We start from the raw sequence: 21,374 nt of genomic DNA, 5'->3' as shown, positions 1-21,374 counted from the left end.
GTTCCGTTTTCTTCTTTCTGCCTAACATAGACCAACAAATCATCAGCCTTATCGATTTCTCGTCCCTCTCTAAATTTTAAATCGTACACCTGCTTTCTGGAACGTGGCAATGCACCAGGTGTTCTGGCCTGAATAGAACCTCCTGCTTGATCCGAGATCACTTTATATAACTGGGAAGGCGCTGTGTTAACCACCCGTTGCTTCATAGCCAGTAGCGTGCTCTTAGCCGTCGGGTAGAATGTTGCCTTTGAGCCTTTGCGACTGTTCCCATGGAGACTCACTTCAAAATCAACTTCGTCTTCCCCTGTATCTATATGATACTGCAGTAAGGCTACTCCGTTCACAATTTTGCTACTGGAATCCTTCAGTAGAAAGATTGACCTCACGAGACTCGGACAAACTTTGTTTCCTTTTGAGTGGATCACCAAGTGGTACTGGTTACTTTGTGTGAGCTACAGCTCTTTCTTAGCCACTACTCTAAACTCCAGATCTTCAGCCTCTTTTTGGCACTCAACTACCATTCATATCATCCTTGATGTCTTCCCAGTGATTATATGAGTCAACGTTTATAATGAATGCCGCGTTTTCACGTACTCGTAAAGGATGACGTTCACAAAGTGGGTTTTTACAACTTTGCCAACCAATGACTTCCACCGCTTCTCTTGGCGTATACCTTGACTTTCTCCCAGATTCAAAAACGGGAATTTCTTTGTTCTCTTTCCAGTATCTAAAGCTCTATACAAAAGAGACAATTTATAATTTCATGGAAGCAGTAGGTTTTCATTACGAGTAGATTGTGCATTTGAAACGCTCAGAACATTTTCAACAGAGTATGAATATCTCCAACGCTAATGGAGTTGTTTAAACGCCTCATAGTTTTTGTCGTTGTTTAGAGTATTATGTAAAAATTAGAATACAAATGTACGAACATATGTTCGCGCCAAAGAAAGGCGGCAGTCTATGTAATAATAAAAGTAAACGGTATATTACACTTGTCAGGGGTTAATCCCATCAACCACTGAAATGGACATTTGAATACAAATTCGAAATGTTGCTATCAACTAGACAATACTTTGACGGTTCAACATGATGGACAAGCAGTAGAATACACCTAGCACTTAAAAAAACATCACACATTGCAAAGCGCAAAAGAAAGGCCAACGTACCTCACACGTAGACAAACAGCTAACAGTGTCTGCTTCAGGACAGCGGATGCCATCTTTTCTCTTTTGAAAAGAAGAGGAAGATGGATCTTGGGCTGCATCTAAGTCAACAACTACAGAAGGCGAACTTGGGCATCCTCCGCCATTTGCAGATGATTTGTTGACCGAACTGTCATCTGGCCCGTCGACGATAATTACTTGCACGGGACACTGGCTATCGCTAGCGCCCGCATTCGCATGTGCCTGCTCGCTCCAACCTCTCTGACGTCCACCACCAACGGAGACTAAGCGAAGACCAGGCCATTCACTTTCTTCTTTTCTCGCTCGTTTGCTGGCATTTGCTGGTGAATTCGCATGTGTTCTCTTATTCTCAACTTCTCTCTCACATCCGCTACCAGAGGCGGGTCCGCTCACGCCACACCGTCCACTTTCTTCTTTTCTCGCTCGTTTGCTGGCAATTGCTGTTGAATTCGCATGTCTTCTCTCATTCTCACCTTCTCTCTGACATCCGCTACCACAGGCGGGTCCGCTTACGCCACACCGTCCACTTTCTTCTTTTCTAGCTAGTTTGCTGGCAGTTGCTGGTGAATTCGCACGTGTCTGCTCACTTTCACTTTCTCTGTGACATCCACTACATGACAAATACTATAAGGGAAAGTTATATTAAGGCGAGATTATAACAATAACAAAAACTTCAACTAAAATAACTCCGACAGCAATATTATCAAGGAGAGTACTAAACATTTCTACTAATAATAATATAGAAAAATATAATGATAATGATAATGATAATGATGATGATGATGATAATGGTAATCATAATGACAATTATAATGACAATAATAACAACAATAATTTATAAACCGCTATTTGTATTGCTATTCAATGGGTCTTTACAATAATTCCGTTGCACAATAACTTTAAGAATCTCATCACTCTAGACGTTGCAATCGAAAGCATCAAATGTTGGGACCAACCTTGCCGGTGTTTTAAAAAAATATTAAAGTTGCAAAAGGCATGCAACTCTTTGGGGGCGGGGTGGGGATAGTTAATAAAAAAAGAAAATGAAAAAACAAACTAAAAGCATTGAAGTAAAGATAAAGAGCCACTGTTAACATTTACCTAGATTTACTTGTGACCACTGCCAGTGATTGACATGTGTCTGCTGTTATACCTTGGTAATGCAGCCTGTTCCAAAGCCAAATGCAAAGTGACAGCCAAACGTCTGATGAGTCCTTCTTACCGATCATAATGAGGCCGTTACCTTTCCCAGGTGCCATCGTCACTGGATGGGTGTCGATTATGTAAGGTTTGTCATCACGACACCCAATAGTTAACACCTAGGGTTCACAGGTGAAGACAGCCAGGAAGTCATTACATGCAAGATCGCAGGGCTTTGAGTGTAATTTTTGTCTGCCTTCGTATGAAAAAACCGCGTCAGCAAATGGCAACTCCTCAGAGAAGTCTTACAGAGAGGTCACTACCTTCTGTTCCCTCAGAATTCTGTATCCTTCCAATGCGTCGTACATTCTGTGGAGGTATCGACGCTCATTTATTATTTCCGGTAGCTGCCAAATAGCGTCCTCAATAGCTTCGGCCAACTCCACGAAAAATTCGATCCCTGTTACCACCTCACTTACTATAACGTCTGCGATTTTCACAGAAAGAAAGGCGCATGCGTTTGTTCCGTCGTTATCTAACGCATTCTCCGACTGCTCAGCTGGTTCGTCAGTGGCATTGTCCTTCAGTTGGACTGCAAATCGGTGGTCAAACTGTTGTACTGCTGTTGCTTGACTTACTCTCAGGTGCATAACGTCCAGGTCGTCTGAGACCCTCTTGTTCTCCCTGCTCAGGATTGTGGCTGCCTCTTCTAAAGATAGCCGACTATGTCTGTCGAAGTTTGCACATCCTCTGTATACATCCTCTAAATCTCTCCAGACGGTTGCGCGTTCAACAGCGTACTTTTCGTCAGCCAGGAGAAGTTTCTTTTGGCGTAAAAGAGAAGAAATAAAAATCTTTAATTGATCTTGTGTTGATACGTTTCCCGCCGATCTGATCTCCGATCGATAAGGGTACTTGACACTTGGATTGATGATCGAAAAGAATATCATGCCCAGGGCCCAAATATCCGCCAGCATGAAATCACCGATTGACGCGTCAGATAAGAGCATCTCTTTAACAAACAGTTCTGGTGCCTCATACACAACTGTCCCTCGATCAATGTTGTTTGTTCGTGAGGCAAAAAACGACTGCGTCTGTACAATCAGGGAGCGACTTTCCCCAAAGTCGGTCAGCTTGCAGGCAACAGGCCTGGATTCAAATTGCCGAGAAATTTCGTACTCGTCTGATAATGTACAATAGTGCTGATTGTTTATCAGTACGTTTGCTGGCTTAAGATCCCTATGGGCTATTCCTTTAGAGTGAGGGTGAGCCAGCCCATGAATAATCTCCTTTGCTGCATGATTCAGTAGATCAAACAGTCCTTCACAGTTAAACTCATCAATTTGCGGCAGAAAATCTACGAGGGAATGAACACGCAAATCATTGTGACCAAAGTGCTTGAAATCGAAATAAATGTTTTTCAGCATCATAGCAAGCGGCTGCAAAGAAACCCCTTTCAATCTCACGATGTTTGGGTGTTGCAAATCGTTGAGGAGTCTTATTTCTTTATAGAAGAGCTTCTTTTCTTCTTGATCGAGCACTTGCAGCATTTTTTTAACGACAACGGTATGACACTTCCTATCTCCTGAACTTTTGTATTCGGTTGTGTAAACACCTCCAAAGGAACCTTGTCCTATTCTCTGTTTTACCGTCAATTCATTACACTTGAAGCGTGGAATCTCTTCTGCAATTTCGCTGCCAGGTGACCCTCTTCGTATCAGCTGAGGAAGCTTGAACTTTCGAAAAACCGACATAGTTGAATTTTTCACCGCTCCATCTCAACATGTGGCTTAAGTTTCGCGCAAAAATGTTTCCCTCGGCCGCACGTGCGATAGTCGGCCTTCGACCTAAATTGTTCAAAGGAAGCCATTGTTTTGTCACACCGCCAGCAACAAGATCGTGTTCTCTCACCGTACACGTCCGTCAAGCAATGCGCGCTAGGCCGAAAAAGAGAGACCGCGCCCGAAAAAAGCCTGCTTAACCTTATTGAGGCCCTAGAATATTCCGATCGCTCCTTCGTCAGGGATGTCTGTTCCAAACTTGGATTCAATGCATAGAACAACAAATCCAAGAGCCGAAAGCAGTGGTGGCTGAAGAAAGACCATGAAAAATCACGCGCAAACTGTCTTAACATATCAAAAGCTGAAATAACAGTTACTAGTGCTCGGGGTATTTCTACAATCGTACTTTCAAAGGATTGTCTGCTTTTAATAAAGGGTCTCCGTTTTCGTAGTACGAAAACGACGACCGGGGGTCTTCGTTTTCGTACTACAAAAACAAAGACCGGGGGTCTTCGTTTTCGTACTACGAAAACAAAGACCCTGCATTAGCCTAAAGAATTGCTTATTTTTTAACGAGAATTTTCCAGCAGAGAAAGCTTAACGGCCGTCAGAATCTATTTTAGCTGCGAAATACAGTAGAAATCTATTATTTATTCACATAACCGACGAGTCATTTTTCCTGTAGAGAAGCGTTCTCTGTTCTTTTGTCACGCAATGCTAACTATAAATCAAAGCCGGCTGGCGTTCGAATTCTTCCTGCTGTTCCAAAATAATATAGTACGTGTGGCAAGTTTACCCGAGAAAACCCTCGAACAATACAGGCAGTACAATAATGGAAAGAAACGCGTGAAGTGTAATGTGTTATATTTCTAAGCGTTGTTACTGTTTAATATGCGTTCAACTTGTAATTTTTACGGTTTTCTGTTTACAAGGTCTTCGTTTTCGTATAACGAAAACAAAGACCGTGGGTCTTCGTTTTCGTAGTACGAAAACGAAGACCCTGCATTAGCCAAAAGAATTGCTTACTTTTTAACGAGAATTTTCCAGCAGAGAAAGGTGAACGACCGTAAGAATCTATTTTAGCTACGAAATACAGTAGAGAGAACCAAGAGTAATTTTCCCTGTACAGAATGCCCTCTCTGTTATTCTGTCACGCAATGCTAACTATAAATCAAAGGCGGCTAGCGTTCGAATTCTGTCTGCTGTTCCAGAATAATAATGTGTTGTAAGTTTACCCGAGGAAACCCTTGAGAATATCAACACCAAAGTGGCTCGCATAGCGAAACAGAACAGACAAGACGGGCCGTATGATAATACGGATAATAATGGGAAGAAACGCATGAAGTGTAATGTATTATATTACTAAGCGTTGTTGCTGTTTAATGTCTGTTTAACTTGTAATTTCTACGGTTTCCTGTTTATAAGGTCTTCGTTTTCGTACTAAAACGAAGACCGGGGGTCTTAGGTCTTAGGTCTTCGTTTTCGAGGGTCTTCGTTTTCGTAACATCCCGTTGCGCAACACGGTAAGAGTCACGTCCGCTTTTCTAGCAGTAAGCTTGGGCTGCCTGTGATCTGCGTCTCATCGCATGTGATATTCCGGAATACTAGAGAAGTAACATGGATTATTAGTCTGAAATTCAAAGAAAATTTTCGCAATGTCTAACTCAAAACAAGTGGCCGAGAGGTACAAACAATTCTCGCTTTTTCAAAGAGGGAGTGGAAAAATATTAATTCAGAATAATGTAGAGATACAGTGCGGAGATGTTACCTTAGATCTGGGCTGCGGTACTGGAGAAATTTCGGCGTATATAGCCAACCTCGTAGGACAAGATGGAAGAGTTGTTGCCGTTGATCCTGACAGTTATCGATTAGAAGTGGCTCGAGAATCACACAGGGAAGTAAAAAATCTTGCATTTCATGAAGGAAGCTCTGCCAGCTTCCCGGGAATGGGCTCAGAAACTTACGACATGGTCTTCTGCAACTTTGTGCTTCACTGGATTCAGGATAAAGAAGAAGCTTTCAAGAATATGTTTTGTAGCCTGAAACCAGCAGGAAAAATTGTGATGTCTTACGGCGATCACTTGCCTTCTTTCCTCAATAAGATATATCGTGAACTTCAAAACTCTGGAAGTATGGAACGTATGCTAAGTAAACACTATATCGATGGGAAAACAAAAATTGAAGAGTTGTGTTCGTCGGCAGGATTTGACATCATGAAAAGTGTCGAAGCTAAGATGGAGGATTTTGAGTTCGAAAATGTTGAAAGTATGTGCTCCTTTATAAGTGCAACCAACCAAGGCAGGTTTGATCCAGAGCTAGTCACGAAAGAAAGAGTATCGAGTTTTTATGCTCGGTACACAAGCGGAGAAAATTCTAAACCGTTAACATTGCACACTGATGAAGGAGATTATCACTGTATACTGATTGCAGCCAAAACTTAATGAGTGTGATTGCCTGTTGGACCACGATTACGTTTGTTTGTGAAGCTTGTATAAGTGCTCGGGTTCCTGTCAAATCCGGAATGTCTTGCTCTCAACTAAAATTTTGTAGTTTAAACAATTCGTCATCGATGTCTTTTTTAACTTCCGCGATGTTACCACAGGGGCGTTGGGTCTTAAAAACATCGAGTATGAAAGGCAAGATTTCCGCATAACTACCCCTTTATTACGCATATAGATGTTAGATAGGAAAACAAAAGCACTCACGAAACCAAGAATTGTTTTTGGGACTAACAATCTATTTACATTAGTATGGAGTACAAGAGAAACATTTGCGAATATTGACCGTTTCCAGAGTCACGCGAAGTTTGTTTTTTTGTTTTCCTGGTTCCCTCTGACGTTTCGTGTCATTAAAACGGGTTCAAGAACTTTTTCTGAATGAGGGTACATGATTTTGGATTGACTTGTAATGGTGAATAGGACTGAGTGGGAACCAGTTCGATCTGTAATCATACGAGGAATTAACAAACCGGACGACTGTGACGCGGGAGTCTAAATTACTAATCACCAGCTGCGGCTGCAGTATTGTATGGCCCACTTGTTCAAAGGTCGATTAGCACCAACCCGGGGATTGATTTTCATCCGATTCTCTTTTCCTTTTGTTAAAATGCTTTTTCTCCTATAATTTGCTCTACTCTCTTTTACCTGGCCCTGAAGAAATGTCTGCGTGTTTAGTTGAGCTCGTGCAGGACAAGATGGAAGAGTCGTTGCCGTTGATCTCAACAGTTACGAGTGGAAGTGGCTCGAGAATGCGCCCCTCCTATCGAAGAGAAAATCTATCGTGAACTTCAAAACTCAGAAAACATGGAACGCATGTTAAGTAAACGTTTTTATGAAAGGAGGACAGACATGACATCGTGAAAAGTGTCGAAATCAAGATGCAGGACTTAAGTTCAAAAATGTTAAAAGTATGTACTAATTCGACAGTCCGAACTTCCCATATTCTTTTGTTTCGTCGCCACAGATAACACCCTCTTTGCCCCCCCGTTCCCCTTTCCCCCTCCCTGATTAAAAAAACTCAAGAATAATAGCGTTATTGTTATTCCTTTGGGTTTCGATGCATATCGGTTCAAAATGGACTGAATTTTCATTAAATAGATTGGTTTTTCAGAAATCTGAACAACAACTCAGAAGAATATTGACTTGCATAATGTGCATGGTCATCAGCAAGTTTTAAATCATGGCCCTTGTCTAAAACTTATGAAAATTAAATCAATGTGAGTTTTTTATACTTGTTCAAGCGAACCGCCAATTTAAAGACGTGGTCAGTATGCAAATGCATGGGTTCCTAATGGTTACTTTATGTGTGACTGTTACTTCATAACTGATCCATGCACAGGTGGCTATTCAACGGGCTTTCAGTCGATCGGTCGATTCGTCCACAATTACAGTTTAGTACGACACGTCTGGCAAAGAGGGAACGGGAAAAAACTGGTCGATGATATAGAGATACAACGCGGAGATGTTATCCTAGATTTGGGTTGCGGTACCGGAGAATTGTCTGCGTATCTGGCCGAGCTTGTAAGAGAAGATGGGAGAGTCGTTGCCGTTGATCCCGACAGATATCGAGTTAGTCTCCCTCGCAGCCGTTTTTAGTCTCGTCACGCAACGCTCTTCCCCACAAACTGTCTATTCAGTATGCCACTGCAGTGTTAAGTAGTCTATGAACAGTCTGGAACAATACAAATGTACAATATATGAGCCTAGTGACAAGTATGTGCCAATGATGACAAACTGTTACAGCCAAAAAATGTCAAAACAGGACCCCGAAAAAGTCTGTTAGCCCACATTTTAACCCAAGAAGTACCCAGGTGCTGCAACTACTGATATAAATGAGGTTAATATAAATGACTTCATACAAATCTAATCTATTCAAAAGTCTGAAAGATTTGCAATCTCACTGAATAGTGACTAATAGCAGTCTAAAATTTTTGCTCAATATGCAAGCAGAATACAATTTGATACTGGCAGCAGCACCAATGAAGAGATTCAATTTTCAAAGAATCAATTGATTGACATAACCCATGTAATCTTTCATAGCATTCTTAATCAAACTTCAGACCATTATCATAAATTATTTTTCTCTATTACATGTACATGTATACAGTAATTTCTTCGTAAGTGAAATGTAACTAATCTCAAACAGGTGTTCCATCTTTTGTGACTTCACATGAGAAAACTTTCAATTGCTATGATAGCGTATAAGTAGCACACAAATAATTTTATGTCACTAATCAGACAATGAAATTGACCAGTAATCTGATTTAAAAATATGATGAATTTATTAGATCACTCATTTTCTTACCACAATGTAGTAGGAGGGACAAAGAAGCTGTACTGTTCTCCCCAACCCCCTCCCCCACAGTGATTTCCACCACGCTGTGTTCTGTTTTTGTTATTGCCAAACTTTTTTGCCCAGCCCTTTGGCCCTCTTTCTTTAAGTCCTTAATCTGCCTCTGCCCAGTACATGATACAGTCAAACATGTCACTTATTAGTAATCAGTGATCCAATGCCATATTCTCAGCAGTTGCCAATACTACTGGTAGCATTACATCATCATTGCATGAATCATTGGCATTTTCCTCTTCCAATGCTGAGCTTTCTAGGTGTGACAATGACATATTGTCAACAATGAAAGATTTCATATGGGCATCAATATGGTTTAACATAACTCCATGGTAAAAAACATATGCAACACTTTGGTGGCCATCCCTTCCTTCCCTACTAGTTTCCTGAAGATAGGACTCCACATTCTTGGAGGGTCCAAAATGTATGACTCTATGAAGACTTCAGCAGTCAACGCCCATTCCAAAGGCTATTGTTGCTATTAGTAGCCAGATGGTACCATTGTCAGACTGAAAGGACTCCAAAATGTTATGCTTATTGGCTTCAGGAGTGCAGGAATGCAACATTACAACAAGCACATGTTTTGAATCATTTCCAATAAACATTAAAGTAAAACATTAATGGTAGCATAAAGTAAATCACATTATCTAATAGTCTGGCAATAAATAATAGTTCTTTCTGTTTTTTCCTGACTTTGTTTCAGTTCATCAGTAAGCCAGCCAAAATAGAATTCCAGTTCCATGTCCTTATCCATATACTGCACAACATAAGCAACATTTGATTTATATTGACTTTCCGAAATTTCTACTGCATTTTTCATGTTCAGAAGGTTGAAGACTCACAGAATGCTTCCATTTAATAACCTTGTGATCCCCTAGACATCAAAAGGAAAATAGACAGCATTAATCTATAATGAAATTACTAATAATAATAATATAATAACAAAAACTTTATTAATTTTAATAATTTAATAATGATAATAATAATAATAATAATAATAATGTCATTCAGTGCTAAGGAACATGCAGAAAGCTGTAGTCTCTAGCTCCTTTAACATTGCCAGGACTTTCAAGTTCCTATCGGACTGAGTTCTTCAAACGACGTTAGCTTAAAGCATAGGTTTTTAATAAGTTGATGGGACATTTATCTCCATTTTAGGGTCTAGGGCTCTACCATCTTAGAACTTTTAGGTTTTATTTGTGTCGGGACAGGTCCTGTCAGACTAAGTTCCCCAAACGACATTAGTTTCAAGCATAGTTTTAATAGGTTGATGGGACATTTACTTCCTTTTAAGGTCTAGGGGTATAAAATTTTAAAAAGTTAAGCTTTTATCTATGTGGTAGTGACAATCAAATAGGCTACACCATGGCACCCAATATCAATTTTATTGGTAATCTGAAGCATTCAGAAGTGTATACTGCGATGATAATGTCTTGTATTTAGACACAATATTTTTACAGGTGATCATGCGTAATATAACACGGACAGAATAAAATAACGATAACCAAAATAAGACCACAGTGTAATACTAATACTGACTAAACTATTTACATTTTCTATTTACATTCTTATTGTCCTTTCCTTTATACTGCTTAATTTAAAACATACATGTAACATAAAATTTTGCTGCAGAATCGTTTTTATTTAAACACTTACCACTGTCTTACAACATGCGCTTCATCGACGGCAATGGCACAGAGTTTTTTGGAATACACAGAGTTCATCAGCATAAATCTCCAGCGTTCGTTCTTCAACCACGCTTCAGAGGATCGGTAAACTAAGGAATATTCGCCGCTTTCAACACGAGTGCGTTTACCATCCTCAAGTTAACTTATGTTACCTGCTTTTAGCCCTGGTTCCCTCAAATGGGACACTTGGTCGTTCATAAGGCTTTCCCCAATGGTGAGACAACGACGACGATAAGACCAGGCTCTTGTGAGGTAAGATCAAACAGGAGTGGTAGTGCTTTATACAGGAGAGATTTCCCGAAACCAGTAAGAAGATTGACAAATACATCCTTTCTTTCCTCAACTATTTTCCTAATTCCAGTTTTTTTCTGCGCATTTAAACTAGGAATTTGAAATGTATCACAACCAACATCAAACGCTTTTCAAAGGACGCCATTTTGAAAGCTTTGAACTCGAAGATGAAACAAACAATATGATTGGTTAGACTACTTTGGCGCGCACAGTTCTCAACATATGTAACCCAAATAATGATTGGTTTAAGTAGCGGAAAGGAATCTTGTTCGAATGTGAGCAGCCGTTTGTGGGGAGAAGCGTTGCGTGACGAGACTAAAAACGGCTGCGAGGGAGACTAGCTATCGTGGGAAGAAACAAAAGAAAATGGGAAGTTCGGGCCGTCAGTTGCTGGTTTAGCAACAATCAAAACACAATAATCTCCTTCATCGGTAAACATCGTAAACGTTTGCGTCTGATTTCTGTCACGTCACCAGTACATTCGCAAATGCGACTATAATGTCTAGACAGAACGAAGCCTTAAATCAGCACATGACACAACTCTTTGCGTTAGGTGTAGAATGAGGTTACAAATTGTTGTGTACCAAAAAGCTTGGATTATGAATTATACAACAGATAATAAGGTCTTCAGGGCACATGCTCTTTCCTAGCTTAGAAGCCCAGCTGTTTCCCTATCGGTCTAAAAAATTCGTGAGAAGCTACGTCAATCAGCCATAAACTAATGCGCTGCTAGTGAGGAAATGTTCGTCAGCCAACCATCGTGGCAAAGAAAAAGATTGTGCGAAGTTCGTGTCGTCAAGTCATTGCTGGCGGGGTTTTGCTGCAATCAGTGCACAGTAATAATCTCCTTCATCGCTAAACACCGTAAATGGTTTAGAATTTTCCCCGCTTGTGTACCGAGCACAAAAACTTGCTATCTTATCTTTCGTGACTAGCTCTGGATCAAACCTGCCCTGGTTAGTTGCCCAAAAAAACGAGCACATACTTTCAACATTTTCGAACTGTAGATCCTCCATCTTGTTGTCGACACTTTTCACGATGTCAAACTCCGCAGCCAAACACATCTCTTCAATCTTCATCCTCCTTTCGTGAAAACGTTTGCTTAACATACGTTCCTTGCTTTCAGAGTTTTGAAGTTCACGATAGATTTTCTCTCCGAAAGAGGTCATGCCTTCGTTGTAAGACATGACAATTTTCCCCGCTGGTTTCAGGCTACAAAACATATTCTTGAAAGCTTCTTCTTTATCCTAAATCCAATGAAACACAAAGTCGGGGAAAATCATGTCGTAAGTCTCCAGTGAGCCAAGTCCTGGGAAGTCAGCCGAGCTTCCTTCGTAAAATGCCAGAGTTTTGACTTCCCTGTGTGATTCTCGAGCCACTTCTAGTCGATAAATGTCGGGATCAACGGCAACGACTCTTCCATCTTCTCCTACAAGCTCGGCCAGATGGCCAGTGCCGCAGCCTAAATCTAAGATAACATCTCCACGATGTATTTCCATATTTTCAATCAGTATTTTCCCTTCCCTCTTTGCCAAAACGAGATTTGCCAGTAACTGTCTGCGACATGTTTGGAGTTGGACATAATGAATATTTGCGCTCAAGCTACGAGGTCTGAAGCTTGTCACGTCACTGGAGTTGTAGTTCAGATTTCATGAATACCTTATATTGGATACATTCTTTTAAAAAAACGTTTTATTTAAGGAAAATTTAGTCCCTTTTAAACCGATAGGCATCGACGCCCAAACGAATAACAATAACGCAACTATTCTTGAGTTTTTTTTTTGTTTTTTGTTTTTTTTTTTTGATCAGGGAAGGGGAAAAACGGAACGGGGGGTGAGGGGTGAGGGGTGAGGGGGGGAAAGAGGTAGTTATCTGAGACTTGAAGTTCTTTACCAGTTTATCATTTTAAGGTGGCTCAAAATAGTTTTCGTTAACCAAAGTCGATATTGGCGTTCGCTTGAACAAGCATAACCGAAAAGCCACATTAATTTAATTTTGCAAAGACTTGCTAAAACTAACGATAAAAACCGACGTTTCGGTGTCATCATGACGCCATTGTCAATGAGAAATAAAAAATAAAGTTTGTGGCAAGGTGTAACACTAAATTAGCATAAATATGTTACGAGCTAATTAAACAAATACTTTTGCGCGAATTGAATCGCTTTGCACGTTCAGAGTGGCTTTTAAGTCTCTGATGAAAAGCATTTCGTTCACCAAACAATCGAACTTGTTACTACACTTTTTCAGAATGCTAAAACGTTTCAGTAGGTCTTTCGGGACTTCGCTGTGCCGTTCGTGGTAGTGTTTATATATTGAAGATACCTTTCGTTTATGTCCATCCACGCGTGTGTGTAAGTGTCCGCGTGTATAGCCCACATAACCCCGCATCACACAGGTCACATTGAAATTGATAAACGACGCGTTGTTGGTTGACAATCTGTGGCTTGATTTCTCGTACTTTAAGATCTTGGCCAACTTTGCGGCTAACAAATACTGGCTGGACAGTTGTCTGCACCTTCATGCTAAGATTCTTGAGCTCTTTCTTAACATAATTTGCTGATTCCTGATCTTTGAAAGGTATGACCACACGAACAATGGATATTGGTTCTTTGGGCGTCTGTGTGGGCTGCGTACCAACAATTCTTGATTGCAAGAAGGTGTTAATGGTAGAATTTACCAGGCGTCCCGGGTATTTAAGCCGTGCGAAAACTTTCTCCTGGGCCCATTTCTCTGATGAGTGTGATCGCCTAAAGAAAGTGTGTGGTCATACCTTTCAAAGATCAGGAATCAGCAAATTATGTTAAGAAAGAGCTCAAGAATCTTAGCATGAAGGTGCAGACAACTGTCCAGCCAGTATTTGTTAGTCGCAAAGTTGGCCAAGATCTTAAAGTACGAGAAATCAAGCCACAGATTGTCAACCAACAATGCGTCGTTTATCAATTTCAATGTGACCTGTGTGATGCGGGTTATGTGGGCTATACACGCGGACACTTACACACACGCGTGGATGGACATAAACGAAAGGCATCTTCAATATATAAACACTACCACGAACGGCACAGCGAAGTCCCGAAAGACCTACTGAAACGTTTTAGCATTCTGAAAAAGTGTAGTAACAAGTTCGATTGTTTGGTGAACGAAATACTTTTCATCAGAGACTTAAAACCCACTCTGAACTTGCAAAGCGATTCAATTCGCGCAAATGTATTTGTTTAATTAGCTCGTAACATATTTATGCTAATTTAGTGTTACACCTTGCCACAAACTTTATTTTTTATTTCTCATTGACAATGGCGTCATGATGACACCGAAACGTCGGTTTTTATCGTTAGTTTTTGCTAGTCTTTGCATTTCTAAATCTTTATTGATAATTTCATTTTGATACGTTTTAGACATGATTAAAATATGGAATATGATTAAAAACTTGATGAGGACCATAATGCATGTCAATATTCTTTGGAGTTGTAGCCAAGATTTAATCACAGCCGTAAATCCTTGAAAGCATTTCTAAAAAAAAAAGTATTAACTTAAAATTCATGTTATAAAATTCAAGTGCAACTTGAACCGAAACGCATCAAAGCCCAAAGGAAGAGCGATAAAGCTACCATTGTTGTTGTTGTTGTTGTTTTTTTTTTTTGTTAGGGAGACGGGGGCGCAGGGAGGGTGAGGGGGCAAAGGGTCTTATCGAAGACTTGAAGTTCTTTACCGGTTTAAAATTTCAAATGTGGCTCAAAATAGTTTCGGTAAACTAAAAAACAAACACTGAAAAAATCTGCAAATGACTGTAATGTGTACTAATGTCTCGCACAGCATGAGGCCTTATTGACAAATCAACACGTCACGCAATTCTTTGCGTTAGCTTATACACAGTGAGGTGAACCTGAGGTTACAAATTGTTCTGACCTAATAACTCAAAGCATAGCCTACCTAAATACATAGTCGTTGATAGGCCTTTACAGCTTAAAAGCTGAGCTATTTCCCAATCGGTCTAAAAGATTCTTGAGGAGTCACGTCAGTCAGCCCTAAACTAATGCGCTCCTAACGAGGAAATTTCTTCAGCCTGCCAGCCATCCCAGCGAAGACACGAAAGAATATGGAAAGTTCGGGTCAAGTTATTGGTGGCCGGGCTTAGCTGCAATCAATACATGGTAATAATCTCCTTCGTCAGTAAACACCGTAAACGGTTTAGAATTTTCCCCGCTTGTGTGCTGAGCACAAAAACTTGCTATCTTGTCTTTCGTGACCAGCTCCGGATCAAACCTGCCCTGGTGAGTTGCCCAAACAAACGAGAACATACTTTCAATATCATCAAACTCGAAATCCTCCGTCTTGACCTCGACACTTTTCACGATGTTAAATCCTGCAGATGAACACAACACTTCAAGTTTTGTTTTCTTCTCCAAATAAAGTTTACTTAACATACGTTCCATACTTTCAGAGTTTTGAAGTTCACGGTAGATTTTGTCAAAGAAAGAAGGTAAGCTATCGTTGTAAGACATCACAAGTTTTCCCGCTGGTTTCAGGCTACAAAACATATTCTTGAAAGCTTCTTTTTTATCTTGAATCCAGTGAAACACAAAGTTGCAGAAAACCATATCATAAGTTTCCGAGTCCATTCCTGGAAAGCTGGCATGGGTTCCTTCGTGAAATGCCAGATTTTTTACTTCGCTGTGTGATTCTCGAGCAACTTCTAGTCGATAAATGTCGGGATCAACGGCAACAACTCTTCCATCTTGTCCTACAAGCTCGGCTAGATACGCAGACAATTCTCCTGTACCGCAGCCTAAATCTAAGATGACATCTCCACGATGTATCTCTATATTTCCAATCAGTTTTTTTCCGTTCCTTCTTTGCCAAAGCGAGATTTGCTGGTAATTGTCTGCCACATGTTTGGAGTTTGACATGATGAATATTCGCACTCGAGCTTCATGGGCCCTTGTAAAGTCACCAGTAGTTATCGATATTCTCAAATTGCAAACGAGTTAGGGAGCACACGGGTCTTACTCGACTGTAATATGTGGACAAATTGACCGATCAAAAGGCTGCGGAATAGCCGCCTGGATCAGTTATAAAGTAACAATCGTACATAAAGTAACCAGTAGGAACGCATACATTAGCATACTGGCCACGTATTTGAATTGGCGGTTCGCTTGAACAAGCATCAAAAACTCGCCTTGATTTAATTTTCATATGTTTTAGGCCAGGGCTATGATTTAAAACTTGCTAAGGACCACATTATGCAAGTTAGTATTCTTCTGAGTTGTAGTTCCGATTCTTAAGTGCGACAAGCATGACATTAGTTTAATATTCATAGGATTTCGACAACGGCCATGAGAAAAATTGCTGAGAGCCACATCATGCATGCAAATTAATGTTCTTCTGTCGGAGTTGTAGTTCAGATTTCTTGAATACCTTATATTGGATACATTCTTTTAAAAAAACGTTTTATTTAAAGAAAATTTAGTCCCTTTTAAACCGATAGGCATCGAAGCCCAAACGAATAACAATAACGCAACTATTCTTGAGTTTTTTTTCTTTTTTTTTGATTAGGGAAGGGGGGGTGTGGGGTGAGGGGGGGGAGAGGTAGTTATATGAGACTTGAAGGTCTTTACCAGTTTATCATTTTAAGGTGGCTCAAAATAGTTTCCGTTAACCTAAGTCGATATTGGCGTTCGCTTGAACAAGCATAACCGAAAAGCCACATTAATTTAATTTTGATACGTTTTAGACATGATTAAAATATGAAATATGATTAAAAACTTGATGAGGACCATAATGCATGTCAATATTCTTTGGAGTTGTAGCCAAGATTTAATCACAGCCGTAAATCCTTGAAAGCATTTCTAAAAAAAACGTATTAACTTAAAATTCATGTTATGAAATTCAAGTGCAACTTGAACCGAAACGCATCAAAGCCCAAAGGAAGAGCGATAAAGCTACTATCGTTGTTGTTGTTGTTTTTTTTTTTGTTAGGGAGACGGGGGCGGGGGGAGGGGTGAGGGGGCAAAGGGTCTTATCGAAGACTTGAAGTTCTTTACCGGTTTAAAATTTCAAATGTGGCTCAAAATAGTTTCGGTAAACTAAAAAACAAACACTGAAAAAAAATCTACAAATGACTGTAATGTATACTAATGTCTCGCACAGCATGAGGCCTTATTAACAAATCAACACGTCACGCAATTCTTTGCGTTAGCTTATACACAGTGAAGTGAGCCTGAGGTTACAAATTGTTCTGACCTAATAACTCAAAGCATAGCCTACCTAAATACATAGTCGTTGATAGGCCTTTAGAGCTTAAAAGCTGAGCTATTTCCCAATCGGTCTAAAAGATTCGTGAGGAGTCACGTCAGTCAGCCCTAAACTAATGCGCTCCTAACGAGGAAATTTCTTCAGCCTGCCAGCCATCCCAGCGAAGACACGAAAGAATATGGAAAGTTCGGGTCAAGTTATTGGTGGCCGGGCTTAGCTGCAATCAATACATGGTAATAATCTCCTTCGTCAGTAAACACCGTAAACGGTTTAGAATTTTCCTCGCTTGTGTGCTGAGCACAAAAACTTGCTATCTTGTCTTTCGTGACCAGCTCCGGATCAAACCTGCCCTGGTGAGTTGCCCAAACAAACGAGAACATACTTTCAATATCATCAAACTCGAAATCCTCCGTCTTGACCTCGACACTTTTCACGATGTTAAATCCTGCAGATGAACACCACTCTTCAAGTTTTGTTTTCTTCTCCAAATAAAGTTTACTTAACATACGTTCCATACTTTCAGAGTTTTGAAGTTCACGGTAGATTTTGTCAAAGAAAGAAGGTAAGCTATCGTTGTAAGACATCACAATTTTTCCCGCTGGTTTCAGGCTACAAAACATATTCTTGAAAGCTTCTTTTTTATCTTGAATCCAGTGAAACACAAAGTTGCAGAAAACCATATCATAAGTTTCTGAGTCCATTCCTGGAAAGCTGGCATGGGTTCCTTCGTGAAATGCCAGATTTTTGACTTCGCTGTGTGATTCTCGAGCCACTTTTAGTCGATAAATGTCGGGATCGACGGCAACAACTCTTCCATCTTGTCCTACAAGCTCGGCGAGATACGCAGACAATTCTCCTGTACCGCAGCCTAAATCTAAGATGATATCTCCACGATGTATCTCTATATTTTCAATCAGTTTTTTCCGTTCCTTCTTTGCCACAGCGAGATTTGCTTGTAATTGTCTGCCACATGTTTGGAGTTTGACATGATGAATATTCGCACTCGAGCTTCGTGGGCCCTTGTCAAGTCACCAGTAGTTATCGATATTCTCAAATTGCACACGAGTTAGGGAGCACACGGGTCTTACTCGACTGTAATATGTGGACAAATTTTACGATCAAAAGACTGCTGAATAGCCGCCTGGATCAGTTATAAAGAAACAATCATACACAAAGTAACCATTAGGAACGCATACATTAGCATACTGACCACTTATTTGAATTGGCGGTTCGCTTGAACGAGCATCAAAAACTCGCCTTGATTTAATTTTCATATGTTTTCGACCAGGGCTATGATTCAAAACTTGCTAAGGACCACATTATGCAAGTCAATTTTCTTCTGAGTTGTAGTTCGGATTTCTTAAGTGTCGTATATTGAATACATTTCTAAAAAAAACCGATATGATCAAAGCCCAAACGAATAGCAATGAGGCTACTTTTCTTGAGTTTTTTTCAATCAGGGAGGGGGGTAAGGGGGAAAGGGGAGGGGTGCGGGGGAAAAAATAGCGTTATCGAAGTCCTGGAGTTCTTTGCCGGTTTATCATTTCAAAGGTGGCTCAAAATAGTTTCTATTAACAACAAAAACTGAATAGATGCGCGAATGCCTCACACATGATAAAGCGTTACTGACAAATCAACACATCACGCAAATCACTGCGTTAGCTGTACACTGGGGTTACACATGGTTCTGACCTAAAACCCCAACTATAACTTAGCCTTACTACATATATATATAGCCGATGATAAGGCCTTTAAAACGCATGGTCTTCCTTACAGCCTAGACACTGAGCTATCAACCTATTCGCGTCGTAGGTATCGGATTCATGAGGAGCTAGCCATCTAAGCGAAGAAACAAAAGAGTATAGGAGAATCGAGCCGTCAAGTTATTGCTGGGTTAGCTACAGTCAATACACAATAATAATCTTCCTCATCGGTAAACACTGTAAACGATGACATCTCCGCAATGTATCTCTATATTGTCGATCAGTTTTTTTCCGTTCCCTCTTTGCCAAAGCGAGATTTGCTTGTAATTGTCTGCCACATGTTTGGAGTCGGACATGAAGAATATTTGCACTCACTCAAGCATTGGGGACTGAACCTTGTCACGTCACCACTGGCGATATTACCCGTCAAATTACACATGAACTAAGGAGCAGACGGGTCGAACTCCACTGTATCTGTGGACCAAATGACCAATCGAAAGACTGCTGAATAGCCACCTGGGTTAGTTATAAAATAGGGATCATACATATAGTAAACATTAGGTGCCCAATAGTTGCATACGGACCATGTGCCTGAATATTGGCGGTTCGCTTGAGCAAGCATCAAAATATCACATGCTCAGGGTTAAGCTTTTGACAAGTGCCATGATTTTAATCCCGCTGAGGACCACATCATGCAAGTCAACATTCTTTCGAGTTGTGGTTCGAATTCAGATTTCTTAAATACCGTATTTTGAATGTATTATTAAGGAAAGAAACACACGAACCTACTGAAAATTCAGTCCATTTTAAACCGATTCGCATTGAAGCCCAAACTCTTGATGATATATTTTTTTAAATTAGGGAGGGAAGGGGAACGGGAAAGGGGGTATGAAGAAGGTGTTATCGTAGACTTAAAGTTCTTTACAGGTTCAAAATAGTTTCGGTCAACAGTAACAACTGAAAAGATCCGCAAATGACTATAAAGTCTTACAAATTATAAAGCCTTCACTAACAAATAAACACATCACGCAATTTTTCGCTTTAGCTATTTACTAACGTTACATATTGTTCTGACCTTAAAACTCGAACTATAACTTAGCTTCATAATAGCCGATGATCAGGCTTGTAGAACGCATGCTCTCCCATATAGAATAGAAGCATGGCTATTTCTCCATCGGTGTAACGGATTCATGTGGAGCTAAGTCAATCGGCCATAGATTAATGCGCTCCTGGCGAGGAAATTTCTTCAGCCTGCTATCGTGGGAAGAAACAAAAGAAAATGGGAAGTTCGGGCCGTCAATTGCTGGTTGAGCAACAATCAAAACACAATAATCTCCTTCAACGGTAAACATCGTAAACGTTTGCGTCTGATTTCTGTCACGTCACCAGTACATTCGCAAATGCGACTATAATGTCTAGACAGAACGAAGCCTTAAATCAACACATCACACAACTCTTTGCGTTAGCTGTACAATGAGGTTACAAATTGTTGTGTACCAAAAAGCTTGGATTATGAATTATACAACAGATAATAAGGTCTTCAGGGCACTTGCTCTTTCCTAGCTTAGAAGCCCAGCTGTTTATCTATCGGTCTAAAAAATTCGTGAGAAGCTACGTCAATCAGCCATAAACTAATGCGCTGCTAATGAGGAAATATTCGTTAGCCAACCATCGTGGCAAAGAAAACGATTGTGCGAAGTTCGTGTCGTCAAGTCATTGCTGGCGGGGTTTTGCTGCAATCAGTACACAGTAATAATCTCCTTCATCGCTAAACACCGTAAATGGTTTAGAATTTTCCCCGCTTGTGTACCGAGCACAAAAACTTGCTATCTTATCTTTCGTGACTAGCTCTGGATCAAACCTGCCCTGGTTAGTTGCCCAAAAAAACGAGCACATACTTTCAACATTTTCGAACTGTAGATCCTCCATCTTGTTGTCGACACTTTTCACGATGTCAAACCCCGCAGCCAAACACATCTCTTCAATCTTCGTCCTCCTTTCGTGAAAACGTTTGCTTAACATACGTTCCTTGCTTTCAGAGTTTTGAAGTTCACGATAGATTTTCTCTCCGAAAGAAGTCATGCGTTCGTTGTAAGACATCACAATTTTCCCCGCTGGTTTCAGGCTACAAAACATATTCTTGAAAGCTCCTTCTTTATCCTGAATCCAATGAAACACAAAGTTGGAGAAGATCATGTCGTAAGTCTCTGAGCCCATTCCAGGGAAGTCAGCCGAGCTTCCTTCGCAAAATGCCAAAGTTTTGACCTCTCTGTGTGATTCTCGAGCCACTTCTAGTCGATAAATGTCGGGATCAACGGCAACGACTCTTCCATCTTGTCCTACAAGCTCGGCCAGATATGCAGACAATTCTCCAGTGCCGCAACCCAGATCTAAGATGACATTTCCGCAATGTATTTCTATATTGTCAATCAGTTTTTTCCCGTTCCCTCTTTGCCAAGACGAGATTTGCTTGTAACTGTCTGCGACCTGTTT

At 40.4% G+C, this 21,374-nt stretch overlaps 5 protein-coding genes and 2 pseudogenes across 6 annotated transcripts in view; 1 reads left to right on the top strand and 6 right to left on the bottom strand.

Moving 5' to 3' along the window:
- Positions 1–278: 278 nt before the first annotated feature.
- On the bottom strand, positions 279–2,443 carry LOC148727911 (uncharacterized). Its single transcript, XM_088724893.1, has 3 exons — positions 2,286–2,443; positions 1,167–1,794; positions 279–735 (listed from the first exon to the last, which is right to left on the bottom strand). Exons 1-3 carry the CDS (start codon positions 2,441–2,443, stop codon positions 511–513), a joined length of 1,011 nt encoding a protein of 336 aa, XP_088581019.1. The 3' UTR covers positions 279–510.
- LOC148727910 (uncharacterized) lies at positions 1,997–4,488 on the bottom strand. The gene has a single exon (XM_088725907.1). It carries the CDS (start codon positions 4,076–4,078, stop codon positions 2,630–2,632), a length of 1,449 nt encoding a protein of 482 aa, XP_088582033.1. The 5' UTR covers positions 4,079–4,488; the 3' UTR covers positions 1,997–2,629.
- A 1,147-nt stretch (positions 4,489–5,635) lies between these two features.
- On the top strand, positions 5,636–6,982 carry LOC148727909 (uncharacterized). Its single transcript, XM_088725910.1, has one exon. It carries the CDS (start codon positions 5,761–5,763, stop codon positions 6,544–6,546), a length of 786 nt encoding a protein of 261 aa, XP_088582036.1. The 5' UTR covers positions 5,636–5,760; the 3' UTR covers positions 6,547–6,982.
- Positions 6,983–8,861: 1,879 nt separating this feature from the next.
- Positions 8,862–12,700, bottom strand: LOC148727908 (uncharacterized; annotated as a pseudogene). Its single transcript, XR_015989043.1, has 2 exons — positions 10,607–12,700; positions 8,862–9,824 (listed from the first exon to the last, which is right to left on the bottom strand). The product of XR_015989043.1 is annotated as an uncharacterized LOC148727908 (transcript).
- Positions 12,701–14,699: 1,999 nt separating this feature from the next.
- On the bottom strand, positions 14,700–16,879 carry LOC148727907 (uncharacterized). Its single transcript, XM_088725909.1, has one exon. The coding sequence runs from the start codon at positions 15,831–15,833 to the stop codon at positions 15,042–15,044; it is 792 nt and encodes a 263-aa protein (XP_088582035.1). The 5' UTR covers positions 15,834–16,879; the 3' UTR covers positions 14,700–15,041.
- Positions 16,880–17,029: 150 nt separating this feature from the next.
- LOC148727906 (uncharacterized) lies at positions 17,030–19,109 on the bottom strand (annotated as a pseudogene).
- A 740-nt stretch (positions 19,110–19,849) lies between these two features.
- The window catches only part of LOC148727905 (uncharacterized), a 1,616-nt gene continuing 91 nt past the window's right edge, over positions 19,850–21,374 (bottom strand). The window contains exons 1-2 of the mRNA XM_088725908.1: positions 20,780–21,374; positions 19,850–20,135 (exon numbers count right to left, since the gene is read on the bottom strand). The exon at positions 20,780–21,374 is cut by the window's right edge and continues 91 nt beyond it. Of these exons, the coding sequence (XP_088582034.1) occupies positions 20,128–20,135; positions 20,780–21,374 (603 nt within the window). The 3' untranslated portion in view covers positions 19,850–20,127. The remainder of the gene's footprint in view (positions 20,136–20,779) is intronic.

This window comes from Stylophora pistillata, chromosome 6 (genome assembly GCF_964205215.1).
Source record: "Stylophora pistillata chromosome 6, jaStyPist1.2, whole genome shotgun sequence".
Classification (NCBI taxonomy): Eukaryota; Metazoa; Cnidaria; class Anthozoa; order Scleractinia; family Pocilloporidae; genus Stylophora; species Stylophora pistillata.
This window is presented reverse-complemented; position numbering and strand designations above follow the sequence as displayed.

Excerpts from the sequence above, each read along its gene's own strand:
- LOC148727910 (XM_088725907.1), bottom strand. The coding sequence starts at position 4,078 with ATGTCGGTTTTTCGAAAGTTCAAGCTTCCTCAGCTGATACGAAGAGGG.
- LOC148727909 (XM_088725910.1), top strand. The coding sequence starts at position 5,761 with ATGTCTAACTCAAAACAAGTGGCCGAGAGGTACAAACAATTCTCGCTT.
- LOC148727911 (XM_088724893.1), bottom strand. The coding sequence starts at position 2,443 with ATGGCACCTGGGAAAGGTAACGGCCTCATTATGATCGGTAAGAAGGAC. Across the intron at positions 1,795-2,285 it reads GTGGTCACAAGTAAATCTAG|TGGATGTCACAGAGAAAGTG; the intron begins GTAAATGTTAAC and ends TTTGTCATGTAG. Across the intron at positions 736-1,166 it reads GCTGTTTGTCTACGTGTGAG|AGCTTTAGATACTGGAAAGA; the intron begins GTACGTTGGCCT and ends TCTTTTGTATAG.
- LOC148727907 (XM_088725909.1), bottom strand. The coding sequence starts at position 15,833 with ATGTCAAACTCCAAACATGTGGCAGACAATTACCAGCAAATCTCGCTT.